This window comes from Rhea americana, unplaced genomic scaffold, assembly GCF_003343005.1.
Source record: "Rhea americana isolate MKP2758 unplaced genomic scaffold, rheAme1 scaffold_186, whole genome shotgun sequence".
NCBI classification, from domain to species: domain Eukaryota; kingdom Metazoa; phylum Chordata; class Aves; order Rheiformes; family Rheidae; genus Rhea; species Rhea americana.
The window spans coordinates 1,424,847-1,445,359 of NW_028185994.1; the positions used below are offsets into that span (position 1 = coordinate 1,424,847).

General features: G+C 34.0%; 1 protein-coding gene across 2 annotated transcripts in view; it reads left to right on the plus strand.

Annotated features, from left to right (window-relative positions):
* Nucleotides 1-20,513, plus strand: part of ZCCHC7 (zinc finger CCHC-type containing 7) — a 116,391-nt gene that overhangs the window by 80,331 nt on the left and 15,547 nt on the right. For both annotated transcript variants that reach the window (XM_085302121.1, XM_085302122.1), the window contains 3 exons: nt 1,287-1,412; nt 2,696-2,866; nt 11,994-12,029. In XM_085302121.1, coding sequence (XP_085158247.1) covers nt 1,287-1,412; nt 2,696-2,866; nt 11,994-12,029 — 333 coding nt within the window. The remainder of the gene's footprint in view (nt 1-1,286; nt 1,413-2,695; nt 2,867-11,993; nt 12,030-20,513) is intronic.

Consider the following 20,513-nt stretch of genomic DNA (forward strand, 5'->3'; position numbering starts at 1 on the left):
CTTTCCTTTCCTTTCCTTTCCTTTCCTTTCCTTTCCTTTCCTTTCCTTTCCTTTCCTTTCCTTTCCGAAAGCAAGGAACAAGCCAAACAAGATAAACTATAACAATGAAAAATCCAGCTGTAATTTTTTTGTGGAATTCTTAGGAATGCCCTTCCCTGAATGTACAGCAGCTGTTGAAAGTGAAATTCTGATAAAGAAGGAAGAGGTTAATTCACTGGGGTAGAGACTTCCTCCAAAACTTTGTTTTGGAAGCAGATGAGGGGAATAGGAGCTCCTCCAAAGAGGAATTCATCATTTGTAATGATGAACTTAATTCTTCTTTCCTAGTCTCTTCAGAGACTAATAATTACGTTGTGGAAGCAGAATCCAAACTCCCTGTATTCCTTACGCAGCACAGGCTGCACAACAGATCTACTGTGATTAATAGCTTTTTTGCAGTTCCAGAAGTTGGCTCAACTTGGTAGTTGGTACCATTAGGCTGTATCCTGAAGTATTTGTGTAAATTACTTGAGTATCCAAGAACAGTATGCTTCAGATGAATTGTCCCAACCCCTTCTCATTTCTGTTGCCAAGGTCTAATAAAGCTTACATAATCAGGTGACATTAATCTCTTTTGCTTAAGACAAATGCTGTTGTGTACCTCAACTTGTATCTGGAATGTTATTTCCGTTTTTAAATGCTATGATGTTTACTAGGCCAAAAAAAGGTTCAAGAGGGGATTTTCAGTTTTCTGCCTCTTAAGAAGCTATGTGTGAAGTCATTGGAAGAGACTGGTTTCTAGCTTATTCTGTCTCTCTCTTCCCCCCCCCCCCTTTTTTTTTTAATTTTTCTTTACAATTGCAGATTTGGTCTAAACTTCTAAAACATTGTATTTTGCCAAAAAGTTTCCCTTAATTTGTTCAGGGAACTTGTAACACGAACTTGCAGTTAATATTAGTTATATTTGCATTGTGGGAAATACTCAGTTCATCATGAAATATCATAGTAAGTAAAAGTATCTGAACCCATCAAGGGAAAGCAAAACTTCATAGCTGTAATTTTATAAAGCAAAGAGGAATCTCCCAAAGTGGAAATTTGAACAAGATAGTAATTTTCTTCTAGGCAATACAAGTTTCTCTAGAACAGAATTATCCAACTCAAACCTGGATATGTAAATTGTACTTGTAAAAGATTAGATTTCTAACTGAACACTATCAGCTGTGACCCATTCAGATTTCCAAGTCTATGAAGTGCTAAAGCACACAATCAAAAATGATAAATGCATTTTTCTCTTTTTGTCTCCTCAGGCACAGATCTGTAACTATTCAACAGTGAAGCGTACAAGTGTCCGATATTACACAGCTGATAAAAATGTTACTTGTAGAAATTGCAGCAGACCGGGTCATTTGTCCAAAAACTGTCCTATTCCAAGGGTAAATGCAATGTTTTAATTACTTATACATGTAACTTTTGTTTCTAAAGCTCTTTTGTATTTGCCATTAGAATTTTTGCTTCAGTGGTTTGTTATTTCATTGAAAGGTTGATCCTGGCTGAAGAATTCTTATCTTGCCCAAGATCAGTTTACTTCATAAAATTAGCTGTCATGTGAAAGTAATTGCTCTGGTCCTTTTTATAAAGACAAAAAACCTGTAAGTATAGTTGGAGCAATAAGTACAAAATAAGGACATGTTTTTATGTTGTAAGATACAATTTTTTAAAAAATTTATTTTCCCCAAAGACAGCCTATGGAATCCAAAAACACACTTAGCAAATGATTTAAAGAAGAATGTCTATATAATAAACATGGATATGAGTAATGTTAAAGGTTTTATGCAGGATGAAGTTAAATTTAATTTCAAGCAGCCTAATAAATGCCAGATATTTTGAAAGTTTGCCCAGAAATTAGAGATTTAAAAACCTCATCATTATCTTGTGAGGAAATGGTGGCAGTTGCATGAGAGTCTGGATTTACTGGTTCCCACAGTAAAGACTTCAGGAATCTACGTTTCTCAATTTCTGAGGCTGTTCCCCACACTGACATTTTGGATTTCAATACAAAGCAGATTTCTCTGTGATTACACCTCACCCTGTAGAAATGCAAGGCCTTAAAATGATGACACACTCAGTCACTGAGGAAATTGGCTCTAAACAGATGCAGTTATGGCCCAAGAGTTGTTTCAACATTTTACATCTATTGCTTCATGCAGGCTCTTATGCTTGTTAGCATAAACCACAAGGCAAGTGGCTTAGTGGTCTATAGCACAGCCCATATTTACAGATCATCCCAGTACACTGTTACATAATATATGGCTTGTTGCTATGATGTGGTTCTATATTTAAGCTTTCAAGAAAAATCGTCAATACAGTGTCCAGCACACAGCCTCTGTGTAAAATATGCCATCCTATTTTATGCTACTTTTTGCTCTATTCCCTGAGCGAGTAATATAAGTGCATACAACATTTTCAGTGCTTCTGGCACAAGGTTAGAAACCGAGAAGAACAGGGCATTTTTAGAGTTAGAACATCAAGTTTTACTCTGTTTAGTCTTCCTTCACTACAATTTCTTCATGAAACAGTACCTATGCAGTTCCTAGTAAGGAACAGACATTTATTTGTAGTGGTGTGTTCTTTATTTCATCTTTTGCTGTTTCTTTTCTTTTCCTTAGTCTTTGGAAACATACTCACTTACCATACTTTTTTTTGTATTTTTCCATAGAAGATTCCCCCTTGTTGTTTGTGTGCAGAAAGAGGTCATCTACAAAACACTTGCCCAGCACGATTTTGTTTGAACTGCTGTTTGCCTGGACACTATTCTAAGGAGTGTCTTGAGAGAGCCTATTGGAATAAACACTGTAACCGCTGTGATATGAAAGGGCATTATGCTGATGTGAGTACCATCTATGGCAAAGACCTCATTCACTGTTTTTTCTGTATCTGTCAAAACTGGAAGCTGCAACAACCAAAATTTGTTRTATTTTATATTATATAGTRCATTTATATATAAACATATGAAAATGTTATAGCTAGTACTTACATAACAGCATCACAGTTTTTATAAAGAATGATCCAAAGGAAAGAAACTGTATCTTCGTAAATGTACAGTCATTAGTTTAGTTTTGTCCAGTTTAGTTTGGGTAGTGAAAAATATCCATGGCCATGTCCTACTCATCATGTTTTATAAAAAGATTTTAAAACCTTTACCTTCTTACTCATCACATATAATAAAAAAATTCAAAAGCCTAACAAATGCAGTTCAAATAGTTTCAATGTGTTGGTTTAAAAATGAAGAAAAATACAGAAAAATATTTAATGAATGCAAAATTTAAATGTAATGCTTTAGCCTTTTCTGTGTGTGTAAAGAACCATTATAAATAATAGATACACACAAACTAGAGAATTTTTCTCATTTCTGTTGAATCAGAAGTGGTGGTAGATTAAAATAAGGAGACATGGTATGCCCCCAGCATGCCAAGCAAGAGGTAAAGAATAGTTCTGATGCTCCAATAATCCTAGATCAGTATGTTTTTTTAACTAGGATTACATGTTCATGAACGGTTGTGAAAATATCATTCAAACTTTAAGCTAATGTCTAAATAGCTTTGGAAGGTATTTATAACCCTATTGTATTTTACGTTACAAGTGTACTTCATGATGGAAATGAAAATGGTGCAATTTATTTCTTCTGCCAGTATAGTTGAATGAAAATTTTATCTGGAAGTATCTTATAAGGAAGCAGATTTATAACCATATATGTATGCCTTAGCTTAGTTTTGGCCTGCTTTTGTATTATTTATAAACATACAAGAAAAATGGTAATGGTGAAAGTAGTTGTCCACTTCCATGTCCCCATGGACTGGCCTACCACATATGCACTGTAGGAGAATTTATAAAGTAGTGGAACAGTTGCAGAATTGTGTACTATACCAGTAACAGACTAATATACATAGACATATTTAATGTTTTTCTTAATCCCATGCRAACCAAACTGATATTTTCTGTCTTCAGTACTACCATTCAAAACCAGATTGTTTCTACTTAGAAGATCAGTGTAGCTCATACAGATTGGGGTGGACATTGGCCCTGTTGCCAGTCAGTCTGCTTCCTCKCTCTGTCAGAGTATTAGACAGTGAAAAGTACTTAGCTCAAATAAGTACCATTTTCATTTCCGCAATAAAGTACACTTGTAACATAAAATACAGTACAGTTATAAATACCTTCCAAATCTACTTAGACATTAGCTTGAAGTTCTAATGATTCTCCATACCTTACCTGACAAAACAACATTTGCTAGGTGTTAGCAAGTTTGTATCTGTATTTACAGTATATAATTGGTTCTGCCAAATGGGAATATGGAAGTGCTTTCTTTATGTATCTGTAAGATACCTGTAAAAAATAGACCGAGCAATTTACTTCCTATCAGACACACGGCTGCTTGTTTCAGGTTAAAAAGCAAAATGGCTGAAGGGTTTCCATTTATTTTATAGAAGCGCRGAGGCCCCATAAAAATGTGCATTTTGCTATTGCTATTTTGTTTACTTTTTTTATTATCATTAAAATTTTTTCTGAAATTATTGAACATGTTCTGATTTTTTCAGTGGTAGCAGCAGTAGTGTAGTGAACATGTGTTACACATTCAAAGTTGTCCTTGGGTAAATGAATAAATAACTTGGTCTTGAAAACAGATATGCAAGTGTTAAAATTGTTCACATATTCTAAGGATGTTAAGATATATTTTAAAAAGTCATTCAGATAAAGTATATATTCTTTTGCATCTGGTATTTATTTTAGAAGAAGCTGGGTTGTTCCTATGCTGAAACCTTGCTTTGAGATCTTGCTACATGGAGGGAATCATTAGAGAAGTGCTCTGAAATTAAAAAGACAAAATTAACACTAGTCAGTTAACAGGACTGGATAACCGTTATTCAAAAGTTGTAAAGGAACTGAAGGGTAAAATAACTAGATTACTGAGGGTAGTATGTAATGTCTTTCTTTACAGCTGATTAGTAAATGAGAGGCAAAAGCAGTAAAAATTTTTAAATGGGTAATCAGGTCCTGCAGCCTGATGTCTGTGCAAAAGAAAATCGATAGGAACAGTAACAACAAACAGAATAGTGGAATGGCTGTAAAATGTGATATTCTTGGGAGGATCCAAGATGACTTTTGTGAAAGCCCCACTTCTCAAATCTTTGGAATTGTTCAAAGGAGAAAGTCAATAAGCATGTGTGTAAACATGATTCAGCTGACATAATCTACAGTTTCCAAAAGGCATTTGACAAAGTTACTGACTGAAAGCTGTTAAGCAAACTAAACAGGCAGGGAGTAAGAGGATAAATGTACAAGGTTTGGATGGATAAATGTTTGGTTAAAAGGTAGAAAGTGGAAAGTCATGCTTGCAGTGGCTCTCTGGAACTCTGTGTCGTTTGGTATAATCAAGTGTTACATAGATGAAGGTGAGCAATAGGGTGACAAAATTTGCTGAAAAGACTGAATTGTTTAGGGTGGCAAAGTTGAGAGCCAACTGTGAAGAATTGCTCAAAGACTGTAATATATGGAGGGAAAGTGTAATAAAATGGCAGATAAATTTTGTTGTCGATAAATTCAAAATGTTTTGCATGGGAAAAAATAATCCCAGTTGTGCATAAGCAATGATAGGCCTTGAGCTAACTGTTACCCTCCGGGCCTAAAATTTGGGAATTTTGAGAGATGTTTCCATAAAAATATCAGTTTAATATTCAGAAATTATGAAAAAGATAGTCAAGTGAAGAATTATCAGGAAAGCAAAGAGAAGTAGGTGCACTTTTGATCCCTGTCTTTTTCATCCTTCAGTACAAGAAATGATCGAATCAGCTAGGTCTATTCAGCCTGGAAGAGAGATGACATATGGGATGATGTACTAAGAGGTTCAAAATCATCCATGTGTAGGCTAGAAACAGTGGTTGGGGATCARTTGTTCACTCTTTCTTCCCATAAACAAATAAGGGGGCATGTGACAAAGGTAGTAGGAGCTACATTCAGAACAGACAGGAGGAGGCGATTCTTCATGCAGTAGGCAGCAGACCTGTGAAACTTCTTATCAAGGGACATAGCAGATGCAGAAAGTCTACCTAGGTTCTAGGGGAGAGTGGACCAGTTCATTAAAGATAAATTCACTAAAGCTTATTAAATACATAGAAACTGCATCTAGCTTGGAAAGTTGCTGTGCTSGTAACAGTTGAATATGGAAGAGAACTAGGCAAAGTATGCATGCCTGGTCTGCTCTTCAACTCCATGAGGCATTGGCTTACGGCCACGGTTAGAGACAGTGATCTAACCTAGTAAAATAATTACAGGTTTTCATCTTACGTTAACTCTTCATAATAATAGATCTATATGTCTGTGTSTCTGTTAGAGTCAGTAAAGAATTAGGAGTCCCTTACAGGGCATTTTATCAAAATATGCAAGTGTTTTACCAAGCCCGGTAATTATGGCTGTTCTATATCAGTCTTCCCTTTGTGGTGTTTCTGCTGTTCATATGAGCAGGAGGCAGACCATAGCTTTCACTCCGAGCYTGATGTTAAATTACCCTGAGGGAGAAGTTCACCAGAACGCTCTGAAAACTCTAGTTTAGCCTTCATAGAGCAAATTGATTTAACTGACATAGATAACTGTTTTAAACCATTTTCAGAGTAATAAATCTATTATTCATTAGATCTGTCATTTTTCCTGAAATAACCTTGAGAATTCATGGAGTCGTCTTAGATTCTGAGTCATACTGGAACCAGTTAAGTACAGATGTCATCAAGTAGAACATGCAAAAGGTATGCAGCGAGGTTGTTCAAAATCTCAGGTACAGCTTTGTTTGGCCATATGCTGCTCACCATAGGAAACAGCACATCAGCAGTCTGCAACATCACTGCCTAGCTTTGAATATGTCTGTGGGTGCATATGTGTGTATACGTATACATGTGTATACTTGAATATATATGTGTGTGTGCRTATGTGTTTACATACATGTGTACTGAAAACCCCATAATGTGAAAGTTCTGTCTTTGGAGATTCATCTACTGTACAGGTAGGTCTCATGAGGTTTGATGATCAGTGTTCTCAGTCAGTAGCTTCTCTCTCATTAGGTCTTCCTCTGGTTTTCCAGGAGCCTGTTTCCCAGGAGTGATACTCTTAACTATCTACAAAATCTCCTTATAGAGCTTTCCATATTAAGCTAATTTTAAAAATTTGCTTAAGAGGAAGGACATATTCCTTTATGTATTACTATGTATGATCTGTTTCAGATGGAATGAACAGGTTAATACTTTGGAATATTTATGGAGTTGGTATCTGAACTGGACAATACCATTGTTCTGAAGAGATCCACAGAAGCAATCCTTACCAGAGCTTCTTAGGAACATCCACTGCTGTGGGAGTAGAAGAAAAACTTCTTAAGTAGGACTGTTTGGCAGGGGAGGCAAAAATGGTAGACAGAGCAATATTTTCCTTTACAATTAGGAATAAACTACTTTCAGAAATTCTGTGGGTTGCCTGACATTATCTTTTGAGTTAGAGGGTGGTAAATCCCCGATCTCCTGAGTTATTTGACCGTTCTATGTCTATTGGCACTGTTTACATGAAGACATAAACATARCTGCACAGCTCTAGCATACTCTTGTTAGCTAGTACGTCTTCACAAAAACTGGAAGTGTATCTCAGTAGGCAACTTCTTCATTTATCTTGACATCATTTTTGGCAGTATAAACCACCCTTAGAGTCACTTCTCTCAGAAGATTTCTTTTTTGCCTTTGTCATTTTCCAAATTTATACTGTCAAGTGCTTACCATTAATGATATGCCAGCATCTGAGGGATTGGATGTGGCTCTACACATACTAAAGGTAAAGTGTCTAAAAGCCTATGAGGATTCCACTACGGGTGCTGTGATTGGATGCTTTTCCTTCAGTTACATTATATACTCTCATTCTTTTCTCTCTCCACCTTTTTGTCGAGTCTCTCGTAAAAAAAMCGACGATTTTGGCCAATTTTCTTTGTGATCTCGTTCCCTCGGGGGTGTTCTTTTTTCTCATGCCTGCTCCTAAGTCAGTTTTTGTCTAATCATAAGCATATGTAAACATTACGAAGAGCCTTTTTAATCCCTGTGGCTAAAGGCTTTAATTCTGAGATAGGTGCCAGGAGAGTGTGGTCATGTGTGGTCTTTACATCTTTTTGTGCGAGAACGTTACTGAAGTGGTGCATTTTGTTTTTGCAGTTGTTTTCGTACGAAGGTGATGAAAAGTGTTTGTTTTATTAAATCTTTTGTTTTACTGCGGTGACTTGCATCGGGGCAGCTTCCAGCAGCCGCCGCTTTGACAAAGCACCAGAGGATTCCGTTAAAAAGTTGTGTTTAGTAATTGTAGTCGTCGTGTCAGACCATAACTGACTTGGAGATGAAGGATTTTTGTGAGATGAGTAGCTGTGCCAGCAGGGACCCAAGTCTCTTGGGCCAGCCGCGCTCTCATTAAGATTTGCCGCTAGCCGTGGCGGTGTTCGGCAAGTATGTGACGTGCATTCTGTTATTGTATGCTTGGCTTGTCAGCCTGCAGCTTTCTGACACTCACTTATGTCACTCTTTATTCAGAGAGGAAGAAGCTTTTGATAATTTGACAAGACAAGCTCTTAAACGATCTAGGTCATGGCCTTCACTGTCTGTGATTGTGAACATATTTCCTGAAAGCCCTGTCACTCATCACAGCTACATTTTCTCCCGGGGAGCCATAGGCCCGTCCTGGTCTCTTGTCAGCTCATACATTTTGGTTATTCATATACCAAATACAGTAGCGAGGGTTTTTTTTTTTTTTTCCTCCACTTTTGCAAATGCTAGCGTGTTAGTAAGGCTAATCCTTTCTCCTGTGTTGTGTTCCCAGCAGGGTTGTGTTCGAGGGTTCTCTCTAGTACAAGGCAGACAACTGGCCAAGGGGAGCTGAAAAGGAGGAAAGGCCGCTTAGTGCTGTTTTTGTGTTTGTTCATTGTTGTGGAAATATGAGAACTGGTGGCAAGGGCCTTGTCTATTGAACACTTGAGTCTTGGTCTGCTGTCAGGGGCTGTTTAAGATTGAGTGTTTTATTTTCTTTGATGTTCACATTTGAGAATAGGGAAGTGGGAATTAAACAACAGATGCATTAAGCCGTTGTTCTCGTAAAACAATAATTAGCACCTGATAAAATTCAATATGGGTTGAAATGCACAATATACTGGCTTGATTCGTCTGGTGTGGCAGACTTGGTTTGTGTTTGAATAGTATGAATAATAACCATTTCAAATGACTCAAATATGGGTTGCAATAAAAATAGTAGTAGTTTTGAAAAAAAAGAATTGTGCAGAACTCAGAAAAGGCACGGAGATGTAGTTAAAGTATACTTGTGTGTGTTTTGTGAAGCTGCAAAGTGGTGGAACTGCTTTTAATAGTAGGCAGCTTTTGTGTTCATACATCTAAATGCTGGTAAGGTCAGACCACTGGGGCAGGAAATAAATGCAATTTTATTTTAATGTAGTTCATCACACTGCCGTCATACACATATACCACAAGAGCTTTTCTTCAAATAAGGGCAATTCATGGTTAAGCACTTCTAACTAAACAACAAAAATCACAGATTCAGTTGTTGTTGTATTTGGTTATGTTCTCTTCCGTAACAAACCATTTACCTCGTTTGAGAAGCCAGTATTTGGTAGTAATTGTTAATTATATTCTTTTGTCATTTTATGGTAAGAGATACAGACAATAATTTTGAGGTGATGCAAAGCAGTAAGACTGCAAGTTAAAAGCATCATTTTTAAAAGGCCGTTGTTTAGCCAGACAACCATTTCAGACTATTGTACTGCACTTTTGAAGTTTTTTAAGTGATCACTGTTCATGAAAAGTATTACATTGAATGACTATCTGAATAAGAAATATGCTTAGGCAATAGCATATTGCCGTAGCCTTGAAAAAGCTTAAAGATGATAATAATAAAAACTAACTTTTCATAGTATTACTAGTGTTTGGGATTATTCCCCTTTGAGTATTTTGTTAAAAGTTCTACCAATTGTAGTTTCCAATTCTGAGTTACAAATTTTTGCTATAACTGATATCTGTGTGTCCAAGTCAAAAAAATACCATTCAAAAATTAAGATTTTTGTTTATTAAGTAGTTGCTGTGTAAGTAAAGGTCATATGGCAGAGTGGCATTTTGCCAGTGTATGACAACTCATTGATTGCGATTTTTCAACAATATTAGTCTGGGGACACTGTGGTAATCAAAAACTATCCAGAACTAATGTGTAAATAACTGCCTGCCACCCCTATGCTAAACCAGCAGAAGCATTGTGCACAGTTGAAGCCCTTTATAGCTTTGAGGAAGAAGGCAATGTCTTTCACAGAATTTTTGTTATTGAATAGAGAATGTATATATATTGCATTTGAGATGCCTGTGTAAGTGCTAAACTAGAATCCATTTTGGCAAATCCTTTTGTTTGCATTCCAAGACAGACTGTGTTCAAACTGTCAAATGTTGTAGTGTTTTCCACTGTTAGAAATGTGATGTACTTCACAGTTTCCTTATAGAAATATTAGTATAAAACTTAAATATTTACATGCAATATTTGAGTGAGAGGAGATATGTAGAACCATTACACAGAGCAGATTGTAGATTTTTCTCCAGAAAATTGTGTTACTGACAGAATGAATAATAAATAATATAATTTCCATCATATCCGGGGAAAACATACAGTATATGCCGTAGGGTGACTGTCAAAAACTCAGATCATTTTTTGAGAGATTCTGTTGCTAATATYGGTTATTGTTGCTGGGTTTTAATTAGTATGCTCTGTCAGTATAAAAGAAGGCAAGAATTTAGGCATGAGAGAAAAATTAGTCAAAATCTTAAGAAATGTTAATAATGTCAATTTGCAGTAGTCATGAGACTTCAATGTTTGTAATTAGAATTATAACATATTAAATGGAAGTCATAGAATAACTAATATTTCTTCTTAACATAGTAAAAACTGAGATTGGCGAACCATATTTGTAATTGTTCAAATGGTTGAGAAGTTATTTTGCAGTAAGTATGAATGTTTTAAACAAAGGTAGAAGACTTCCACTGAAGTAATTGTGTATATGTTCTCTCAAATGCTAAAATGACTAGTAAACAAAATACCAGTATAGCTGTAGCTGTTTTGAGTTTGGAGGAGAAAGATAGGAATAGACAGAAATATCATTAATTTTATAAAAATGTTAAGAACTATTGAGAAAATATCCCCTGTCTCATTGATCATTAACACATTTTTATTTTGTTAAAGATGATTCACATTTTCCTCTTTCTGTCTCTTACGTATTCTTCAGATATGTTGTGGAATAGTTGTGACTGAAAATCTGCTCTGTAAAATTTTTTACAAAGGGCTGCACTTACAAGTTTGTGTGCACAATTGGAAAGATAAAAAAAAAAAAAAAGAAAAGAATCAAGGAAGCCATTGTAAAAATAGAAACATTATAGCAATCTGTTATGCTCCTTGTTTACAATTCATTTGACATGAGGCTACTAAGGATTATTACATGTAACAATTATAGTTTGATTAGGATAGAGATATGTACAAAAATACTAAAATGTTCCTATTCCTACCTGAAAGGAAGGTACCCTATGATTTAATTTCTAAAACATTATGTAAATTACAAATGCTAAAAAAATTAGAATTTCATTTTGTTTGTGTTTATTTTACAGTATTAATAGTTATTACAGTTAAGAGCACGTTACTCTCCCCAACTTCTAATCTTTAGAGAAGAAAGGGAGAGAGAAAACTGTTACTGGCTTTCTGACAATGGCAGGGAGTGTGTTAAACCAGTGTAAAATTCAATTAAACTGTCTAGCCAGGTTTTTGAAGCTGAAATGCAGACCCTTTCAGTTAAGCTTCTTATTTTCCTGTGACCGACACCGGTGGATACTGTGTTATGCCAAAACCAACAGGCTGTAAAGCACCTTGTTTCATGCTCCTAGCTGATCAATATTTTTATTTTCCAGGCTTGCCCAGAAATATGGAGGCAGTATCACCTAACAGTAAGTAGAAACACCTTTTTTATTTTCTTCTACACCCCGTCTATTTACTCTTCTGTGAACTGCTGACCATAAAATATAGACAAGTATCTTCTGCAGGAAGATAATAAACATCTGAAGAGTTTTTGAACTGAAAAATGCAACAAAACACTGTCACTATTTTTTAAACATCTTTAGAACTTCTGATTTGGTTTTAATACTGTAACATTAAATGAGTGCCTTGCAGCACACTGTCCTTTCAGGGACTACATTTACTGTACACATATCAAGAAGGTTAAATTTTAATTTTAGATACATAGCAGAAGTAATAGTCCCATCTCACATATCCCGGATTCTGTTAACTAATAACTATATATGACAAAGCTTTAGAAATTTAGAAATTTAGAAAATTTTAGAAATACACATCATAAAGTTTTGTAGATAATTTCTAATGGGGAAGAAGATAGTTCTGACTTCTTTGTTGGCCTCTATTCTTATGATCTTTAGTCATTTAAGCAACAAAATTAAATTTACTGAGCTCTACCAGTGTAATATCAGACCTTTTTCTCATCTGTAAAATAGAGATAAAAATAAAACAAAAGGCTTATATTGAAACCTAGAACAATATTTAACTAGTTCAAAACAACCATGAATTTGTATTACAAAGCTTGAGTGTATTCATTTTTGAAACCGTTATACGTAAAAATCTTCTTGAAGATGAAGAGTTTTGTTGTTCAGCTGAATATTTTCTCTCAGAACCACCAGCTAAGGGTTATAGGTGTTTAACTGTTAAATATTAATAGTAGATGTTATACATACAAGGCAAAGTAGTAAAGTTGGTTCACAACTTTTCATTTCTATCCCTTGATGTGKATTTTTCCAAATACGTAAGAAATGTTAGATGTATTTTATAATACACCACTTCATCACAGTGGAATGCTCTTTTTTTCTGTTTTTGCTTCTGAATTTAATTTTAATGGAAACTCTGTGCTAAAAACTTCTTGTTGTCGTTTCTTATTTAATGATTTTAAAACAAAGATCTGCTTTGGAAATCMTCTGCTCTCTGAGCAGTTACTTTTGTCTTAAACAGGATTGGTATAAACTTCATTAAAAGAATATGAGCAATAGATGCATGCAGTCACTACTTCAGTTCTTTTTAAAAAAAAATGTGAAGGAAAAAGGTAAATCTTTTCTTTCATTATAATCCCCAAGAGTGTACGTAGAAATGATTTCTGAAAGGTTTATGATATTTGGAATCTAATAATTAGATAGGCATATTGGATGAAGTAATACAATGAATTCTATTTTTTTATTGGGCTCTAAGATTTAATTTTAGTCTTCTTGCCATTAAAAATTCCTCAAAAGGTGAGTCACAATCAATACTTSAAAATATTTTTTTTTTAAGTGCAAAGGAGCTGAAACCTGATTCTTCCAGGGAGTTAGTATGAGGTAGAAAATTTTAGCAGTGAATTCTGTAGAAAGTGTTCTGAGTTTACACTTTAGTTAGTGTGAAACTAACAACATTTTTCAAAACAAGCTCTACTTAGAAAATGGAATAGTTATGAGTACAAGCTTATTTATAAAAGTATCAATTTGGAGKTTTAGTGCTTTTCTGAGACTATTTTGAAGTGTGGTTAATTGTAGACACACCATGATAAATCTAGTTTCTCATTCCATGTTAAAGGAATTTTTGTTTGCAGTAAACTCCASATTATCTGCCAATAATCTTGATTTCTGATATTTGTGAAATACTTTAAATTTACCCATTTTTGGCTTGGGAAAACTAATTTTGACTCAATTTGAGTAACGATCAGATTAAAACTATAATTTCAAAATTTGAGTGGCAAAAGACATGCTTGATATTCAAAATGTAATATCACAAGAAACCATATTATCTGAGTTGTTTAAAAGTTTGAGACCTAGCTTTTATTTTTCCATTAAGTATGCTGTTTTACACCTAAAGCAGAAAAAAAGTAAATAGTGTTCATTGCAGGAATCTAAATTTCTGTAAAGAATATAAGATTGTATATTTTTATGGAATTGTAACTGGAAAGTAGTTTTCTGTCATATCAGCACAGTAGTGTTCCAATACTAAAGTTGTTTTAAAATTTCCCCAGTTTAGAACAAGTAATTCTGTACAAATGGAGCAACTATTTAATGAAAAATCAAAGAATCAAAAAAGTACTATTAGGGCTGTTACTTTGCTGTGTAGAATAACCTTACTATTGCATACAGACAAAGACTAAAATGAATTTTTCCTGTGCTTTAACCGTAGACTCAACTATATTTAAATTGATTTTGGTAAACTGATTATGAGTATTACACATACAGATACCTATGTGCACAAATAAAACAATGCATTCAGGTTTGTAAACACAGAAATAAAAGAATGCTTTTATCATATTATTTAAAAACAGCCATTAAAAATCTGTATAATGCTTGTACATTATTTGAAGTATTCTTTAAATTAATTCACGATTAATTACTGTGAATGCTTGTTAAAAACAACAGGGTATAATACTTTCTCTTTGTGAAGCTTTTGGTGATTTTATTCATTATCTGGCTCTTTCCTAAGAGATGGACTGCCATCTATTGACTCCTTATAGCCCCTGCACTGAAACATAGATTCACTAGGAACAATGACTAAATAACTGCTGTTATGGATGGTAGTTGGTTTTTGTTTACACTCGTATGGTGACAAATTTTGGCACATTACAAAGACTTTATAATATGGGCAGAAATGTCTTGTTCTAACCAAAATTGACTGCCAGTACCAGATATTTTATGAGCAGTTGAAATGGCAAAAAGGATTATAAGCAGAGTATTTTAATTTGTTCTTTGATAGAAAAAAGATAATCATATTGTATTCAGCGAAGCTTAAATTTAAAGGCTCTGTGATAATCAAAGCTTTATAACTGGATGAAGTTAGTTGCTTTAAACTTGCTCTTTCAACTCTGTTAACTAAAATTATTCTGCAAAAACCAATCAAAGTCAGCAGAACAATCCAATTCCCACTGTCTGTTAAAATAATATTTAATAACCTCTTTAGGATGGTGATTTAAAACTTCTGCAAATTATTTGGATTGTATCTGCTCTCTCTGTATTTCTCCTTTATCAGAAAAGGAAAATAACCTTGTATGAAAATCTGTTTTATGTTTTCCTTCATATAAATGTCTGTTTTCAAAAAAAAAAAAAACAGATCTTATACCAACTTAGGTTTATTGAAAAGGTTATTATCAATTCAAAAAAAAAAAACATAAGGACTTTATTTGCAGATCTAGGAAAAACAGTTTTGATCACAGCTTAATAACATGTAAATAATAATAAGTTGTAATTTTTTCAAGAATAAGTAATTTGAAGGTATTATAAAGCTCTTTGTTGTAGGTTATTGGAAAGCTTAGCTTATAACTTTGCTTTTCTAAGTATCAGATGTTCCACAAGCCCTGAAAAATATGGCCTGTGCTCCAAAGAACATGCTATTGTACCCCTTTTTCTTGCATATTAAGGATCTTAGAAATACTTACAGTAGCGCTTTTTCATACTTGGAATATTTAACTCTTTAATTCTTTCTCTCTTTTCAATTTTCAACTATAAATGTAGGTGCAATTATTAATTTTTCTGTACTCAATACAATCCAGTTTATAGCCCTTTTGTTTACAAAAAAAGTCACTGAATAGGCTTTTGTGATTAAGGCACCTTAGTTCACAGCTTTTATTTGATCAGTTTTGCAGTTTATTCTTTAAAAAAAAAGAGCATCCTTCTGTGTTTGATTTGATATCTGATTGCCTGTCTTTCTTGTAACAGCTCCTATTTTAATTAAATCTTTGTATGTTGGAGGAAAAAAAATATACCATTCTCAAAAGTTCATTGTGGAGTGTATGGTTGTGATTTATGTAAAGCAAAGCCCTTCTGAAGTTCTGGAAAATGTGTAACTAAATTGGATAATGCCTTAAATAGCAACAACACATGGATCTTGGTAAACAGAAGGAGTTGGAACTGAAATTTTGGGGGAGCATCTTTTAATGGAGGGAAGTTTGTTTAAATATTGTACGTTCACGGTGAATGAGACCTGGGGTCCAGACCAAGTCTCTTTTTGTAGGTAGTTCCATGGCTTTAGCATTTTAGGTACCTGATAAAATTGATGATAAGTATTGTGGTGTTTTAAGTGAACACTCCCATTTCAGCCCAACAGATGACATCACTGGAAAATAAAAAGGAAATTTATTTTAGTATATAGTAATCTATGTTTTCTTTAAGTTGCAAAACTGTACACTATGGGTATTGTTTCATGTGAATCTGGCTGAAGCGCAACTTCTATGTCTTTTCTGTATTTTGTTAGTTGATAAGGCTACCGAGCAACAGTCAAAATGGCCTCCTCAATATGTTGATATAAAATAAAATATGTACTGGCTCCATGTTTATCTTCCTATCTATGCTATACTATTTCATAATTCAGAGAGATTAATAGTATGTGGAATTGAATATAGCAGGTCCAGCTCAAGAGCGAAATGTAAATACAGTTACCAGATAGGAATTAGTGTTGCAAATACTAGTGTGTTCTTCAATAAATATATAAAGATTAATGAAATTCCGTTCCTATATTGGACATTTTTTTTTATGGTCCTCAAAATATGTGCATATGTTAAGAAACAAATCATACTGTTTTTGTGTTGTTTCCTTTGGTAAGGGTTGCTCATTTTCGTAGCCTCTCCATCCCCTTGTACTAACTATTCTGGCAGTAGGGACCCCTTCCCCCATCTGCTGTCTTCGCTAGTCTCATTTATATTAAAACTCCTGGGCCAAGATGGCCACCAACAGAGTTTTACAGCCATCAGATTTTTTAACTAGCAGAAGCATTTAACATGCTTTTTGACAGTTTGTTAATCTTACTTTTAATCCACTTACATAAAAAAAGGTGAAACGAGAATTGGCTGTTTTGACCTCTACACGTAAAAGACATGAAGGGACAATACATCTTTTGTGTTTAAATTTTGCGCTCGGATTTCTTTTTATGCCATTATTAAAATTTCTCATGGCCTGCCACTTTTTTTTTGAAATAAAAATGTAAGCAACTGTGCTTAAAGTCAATTTAAAGCCTTTAAGAGGTGACTTTCAGAAAATTTGAAGTATAGCTCTTGCAAAAAATGCGAAAAATTTGTTTTCTAGAGACCTTTTAAAGTTTTGTGTAGGCTTAGAAGTATTTTAAAGAGGTTAAACCTCACTTTAGGGTCAGGGATGGGATTGTTACCGTGACTTTGAACATGACTGCAATGTCAGCTCTTCTAGTCTTACGTGAAGTAAGATTACCAGACCACTAGATTGTCACATTTATGTTAGTTTTATTGGATTTCATCATTTGAGCTATTTCTCTTTATTTTTAGTAACTTATCTTTCAGTAAGGTAGACAATTAGAGGTTTTTTCTCCCAGAACATAATTTTACTTTGAAATTATATTTAAAACATTAAAAGAAAAACAGATAGCTTCAATAACATTGCATAAACAGATAATGTGTACAAAAATACACTATCTAGAGTTTRTCTTTTAAGCAAAATAATGGGTCTTAGCTAATACATCTGTACACCTATGCGTGCAACATATTTTTTTTTTATTTATTTGCTGGTAAATTTGAAATAGAAAGTTCAGATTACTTACACATAAAATATCTCCATGCCTTCGCACTTACACATGCTTTCATGAGAAAAATTTAAGGTTTTGTGGTACTTCTCTATCGCTAAGGACAGATCCTTAATTGATATATATTATTATATCACCGAGTTGCAACAGTTACCCCAGTTAAGCATCTGGCCCTTGCCACATTACACAGCGAAGTTAAAATGCCTCTTAAGAATTCTGTGATCCTACATGGACCATGGACCATCAGAAGCTGTTTCGAYAGACTATATAGTCTTCCAGCAATAAAATAAGCAACTGTCACCTACCTCAATCATTTAAACATGGTAGTTTCTTCCTGCCCGATTTCCTTGGTATTTTCTCTGTCTCTTACTCGTCCCTATCTGTCTCTCCAGAGGATAAAATGAATGTTAGTTTTATATTGAGAGTTAAAGAGTGGTTACACTGTGACCAGAAATTGTATTGTGATATAAAATTGGAAAGCCAAGAATTGGAGGAAATAGAAAGCTTGGCCAATTGAACCAAATCATTTCCATTTCTCTAATTTGAGGATTCCAAATACAGTGCCCCTTCAAACCGTTCATCTTCGATAAATAGTATCCTTTAGAGAATCTCTTACTTCCGTATGTACGTTACAGTTATTTAAGGAACTTTGTATTCTCTACAAAAACAATAGGTTTTCGTCCTGCCTTTAATAGGRAAAGGAAGAGAAGAAAAGGGAAGGGAAATTAAAACTTACATGTTTTAATATTCTGAATATTTAAATCTGTAGTTAGTTAGCTAACTCCAGAGTACCTAGGAAATTGCTTGTGTAATGTGTATTATTTCTGTATCATGTAGCATTTTTCAACTGCTGTGACACTTATTGGTGGCAAAATGTGCCCACAACTGGAGAAAGAGTGATAAGAACCATTTCACACCCAAACACAGATTTGTTGGCAGGAATTGTTCTGTTCTCAACATACGAGGTTCTTTCTTTGCCCAACACATATTATTTGTGTGATATGCCAGAACTGTAGTTAGTTAAACAGAAAACATGATAATTATGGGAAGATTTGTTGCTGAAATGTCTGCCCATCATATACGTAAGTGCTCATCATTTAATCAAAAGAAATAACAGGAACTTCTCCTTACTTCCTACAGCTTAGATTTTTTAAATTCTTTTTCCTTTTATTTAATTTGAATAAATGAATTTATATCATCACTTACATAATTCTATTTCAAGTATTAACTATTTAAATAAGGAAAATAACTTTCGAACTAGAATCTGATTTGTGATACATTTTTGAAATAGACTTCTATTTGCAGGGAAAAAAGATATTTCTATGAGGCCTTTCTGCAGTAAATTTTGTGTGTAAATATTCATATTAAGGTATCTAAATTCCTGAAAATTATTCTTCTGAGCTTGATATAAAGGTTTTTCTCAGTTTTGCTGATCTTGGAGATCATTTCAAAATTTCTATATGCAAGCAAAAATTATCTGCAATCTGTCAGATTTTTTAAATACATAAGACATACATTTTCGTATAGCTAATATGTATTTTGCTGAATATTTGCATTACAAAGCAGATAAAATATAAATATCAGCAGAATATAAATATCTACAAACTTTGTATATTCATAACTTTAAACAATGTTTTGCCTGTCAAATACCCACGCAATAGTTGTTTTTAAATTATATGCTTTAGTATTATTGAAACTATTGCATTGTATCATGCAAATACTTTGCATGTTAAAAGCTAGCAGACATTTAGCAACTACAGTATATTTGGCTGTACTATGGTGGAAATATGTGTGATAGCCCATGTTCACTGTTAAAAGCTATTAGTTCAGTGATCCATGTGTTAAGGTGCAGCTAAGCACTCAAATATATTAGACTGTAACTTTCTAAAGTTATGCTTGATCATGCTAATAATCTATGGATTAGGATTCCAAAAAAGTATTCACTGATTTAATACTGAGAGAGTCTATCATGTTAGTCATATTAACACRTTTTATTATGTCCTGTCATGTGAATAAAATTATCCTAGTTTTGGTTTCATATTTAAAAATATCAAATGTAAAAGGAATTAAAAAAGTGAAAGGTCTATATAGTGTGGTGAAGAGTGTAGATCTAGCTTAATTAGATACTATTTTAGCTCAGTACTAGGTAAGTCTTGGAGTAGCGGTGATCTATGGGATTATATATGCTGTAATATGTATGGCAAACAGCAGTTCTTCACTTAGAATTTTTTGACTTCTGAGGATCAAAGCTGGGCTTCAGCATTAACTCATTTTTATGTTAATTTTGTCTTAAATAATACTTGACAAATGTATTCCAAAAATCATGAATATAACACTCAAATACTTGCCTTGGTAGCACTTCAAATTGAAACAAACCATGGTACCACTGTTGGTTCCTCTTTTTCTTCTCCAGCAGAATTTGATAAACTTTTGTGAAACTTAATTTACTGTATAGATTGATCTGTATCTRATTTGAAGAAAAGGCATCTTTCATAACCACCTCTTTTTGTGCTTTTGCAATAATATAGTGCCATAGCACTGCTACTGCCTATTGTAAAGCAGTGTTATGTATAAGGGCATGGTTGAAGTYTTTTCCCTCAAAGGGAGGCAAGATTTTCAAGAGATACTATTTTGGTAGTAGACCAGCTGATATAATTGGAAAAAAGGGACAGTTACCGCTCAAGTTCAGAGTTCCACAGAATAAACTTTTTGTGTCCAAAAGCTGCTTGTCTTTTTTTTTTTTTTGGTCCGGCTTACACTTTATGTGCCCATAGTAACTCCTTATCATGTAGCTAGCAGAAAATACTTCATACATATTCACTAATTTATTTTGTTTCTTGACCATGCAATTAATTCTGTTTCTAAAATATATT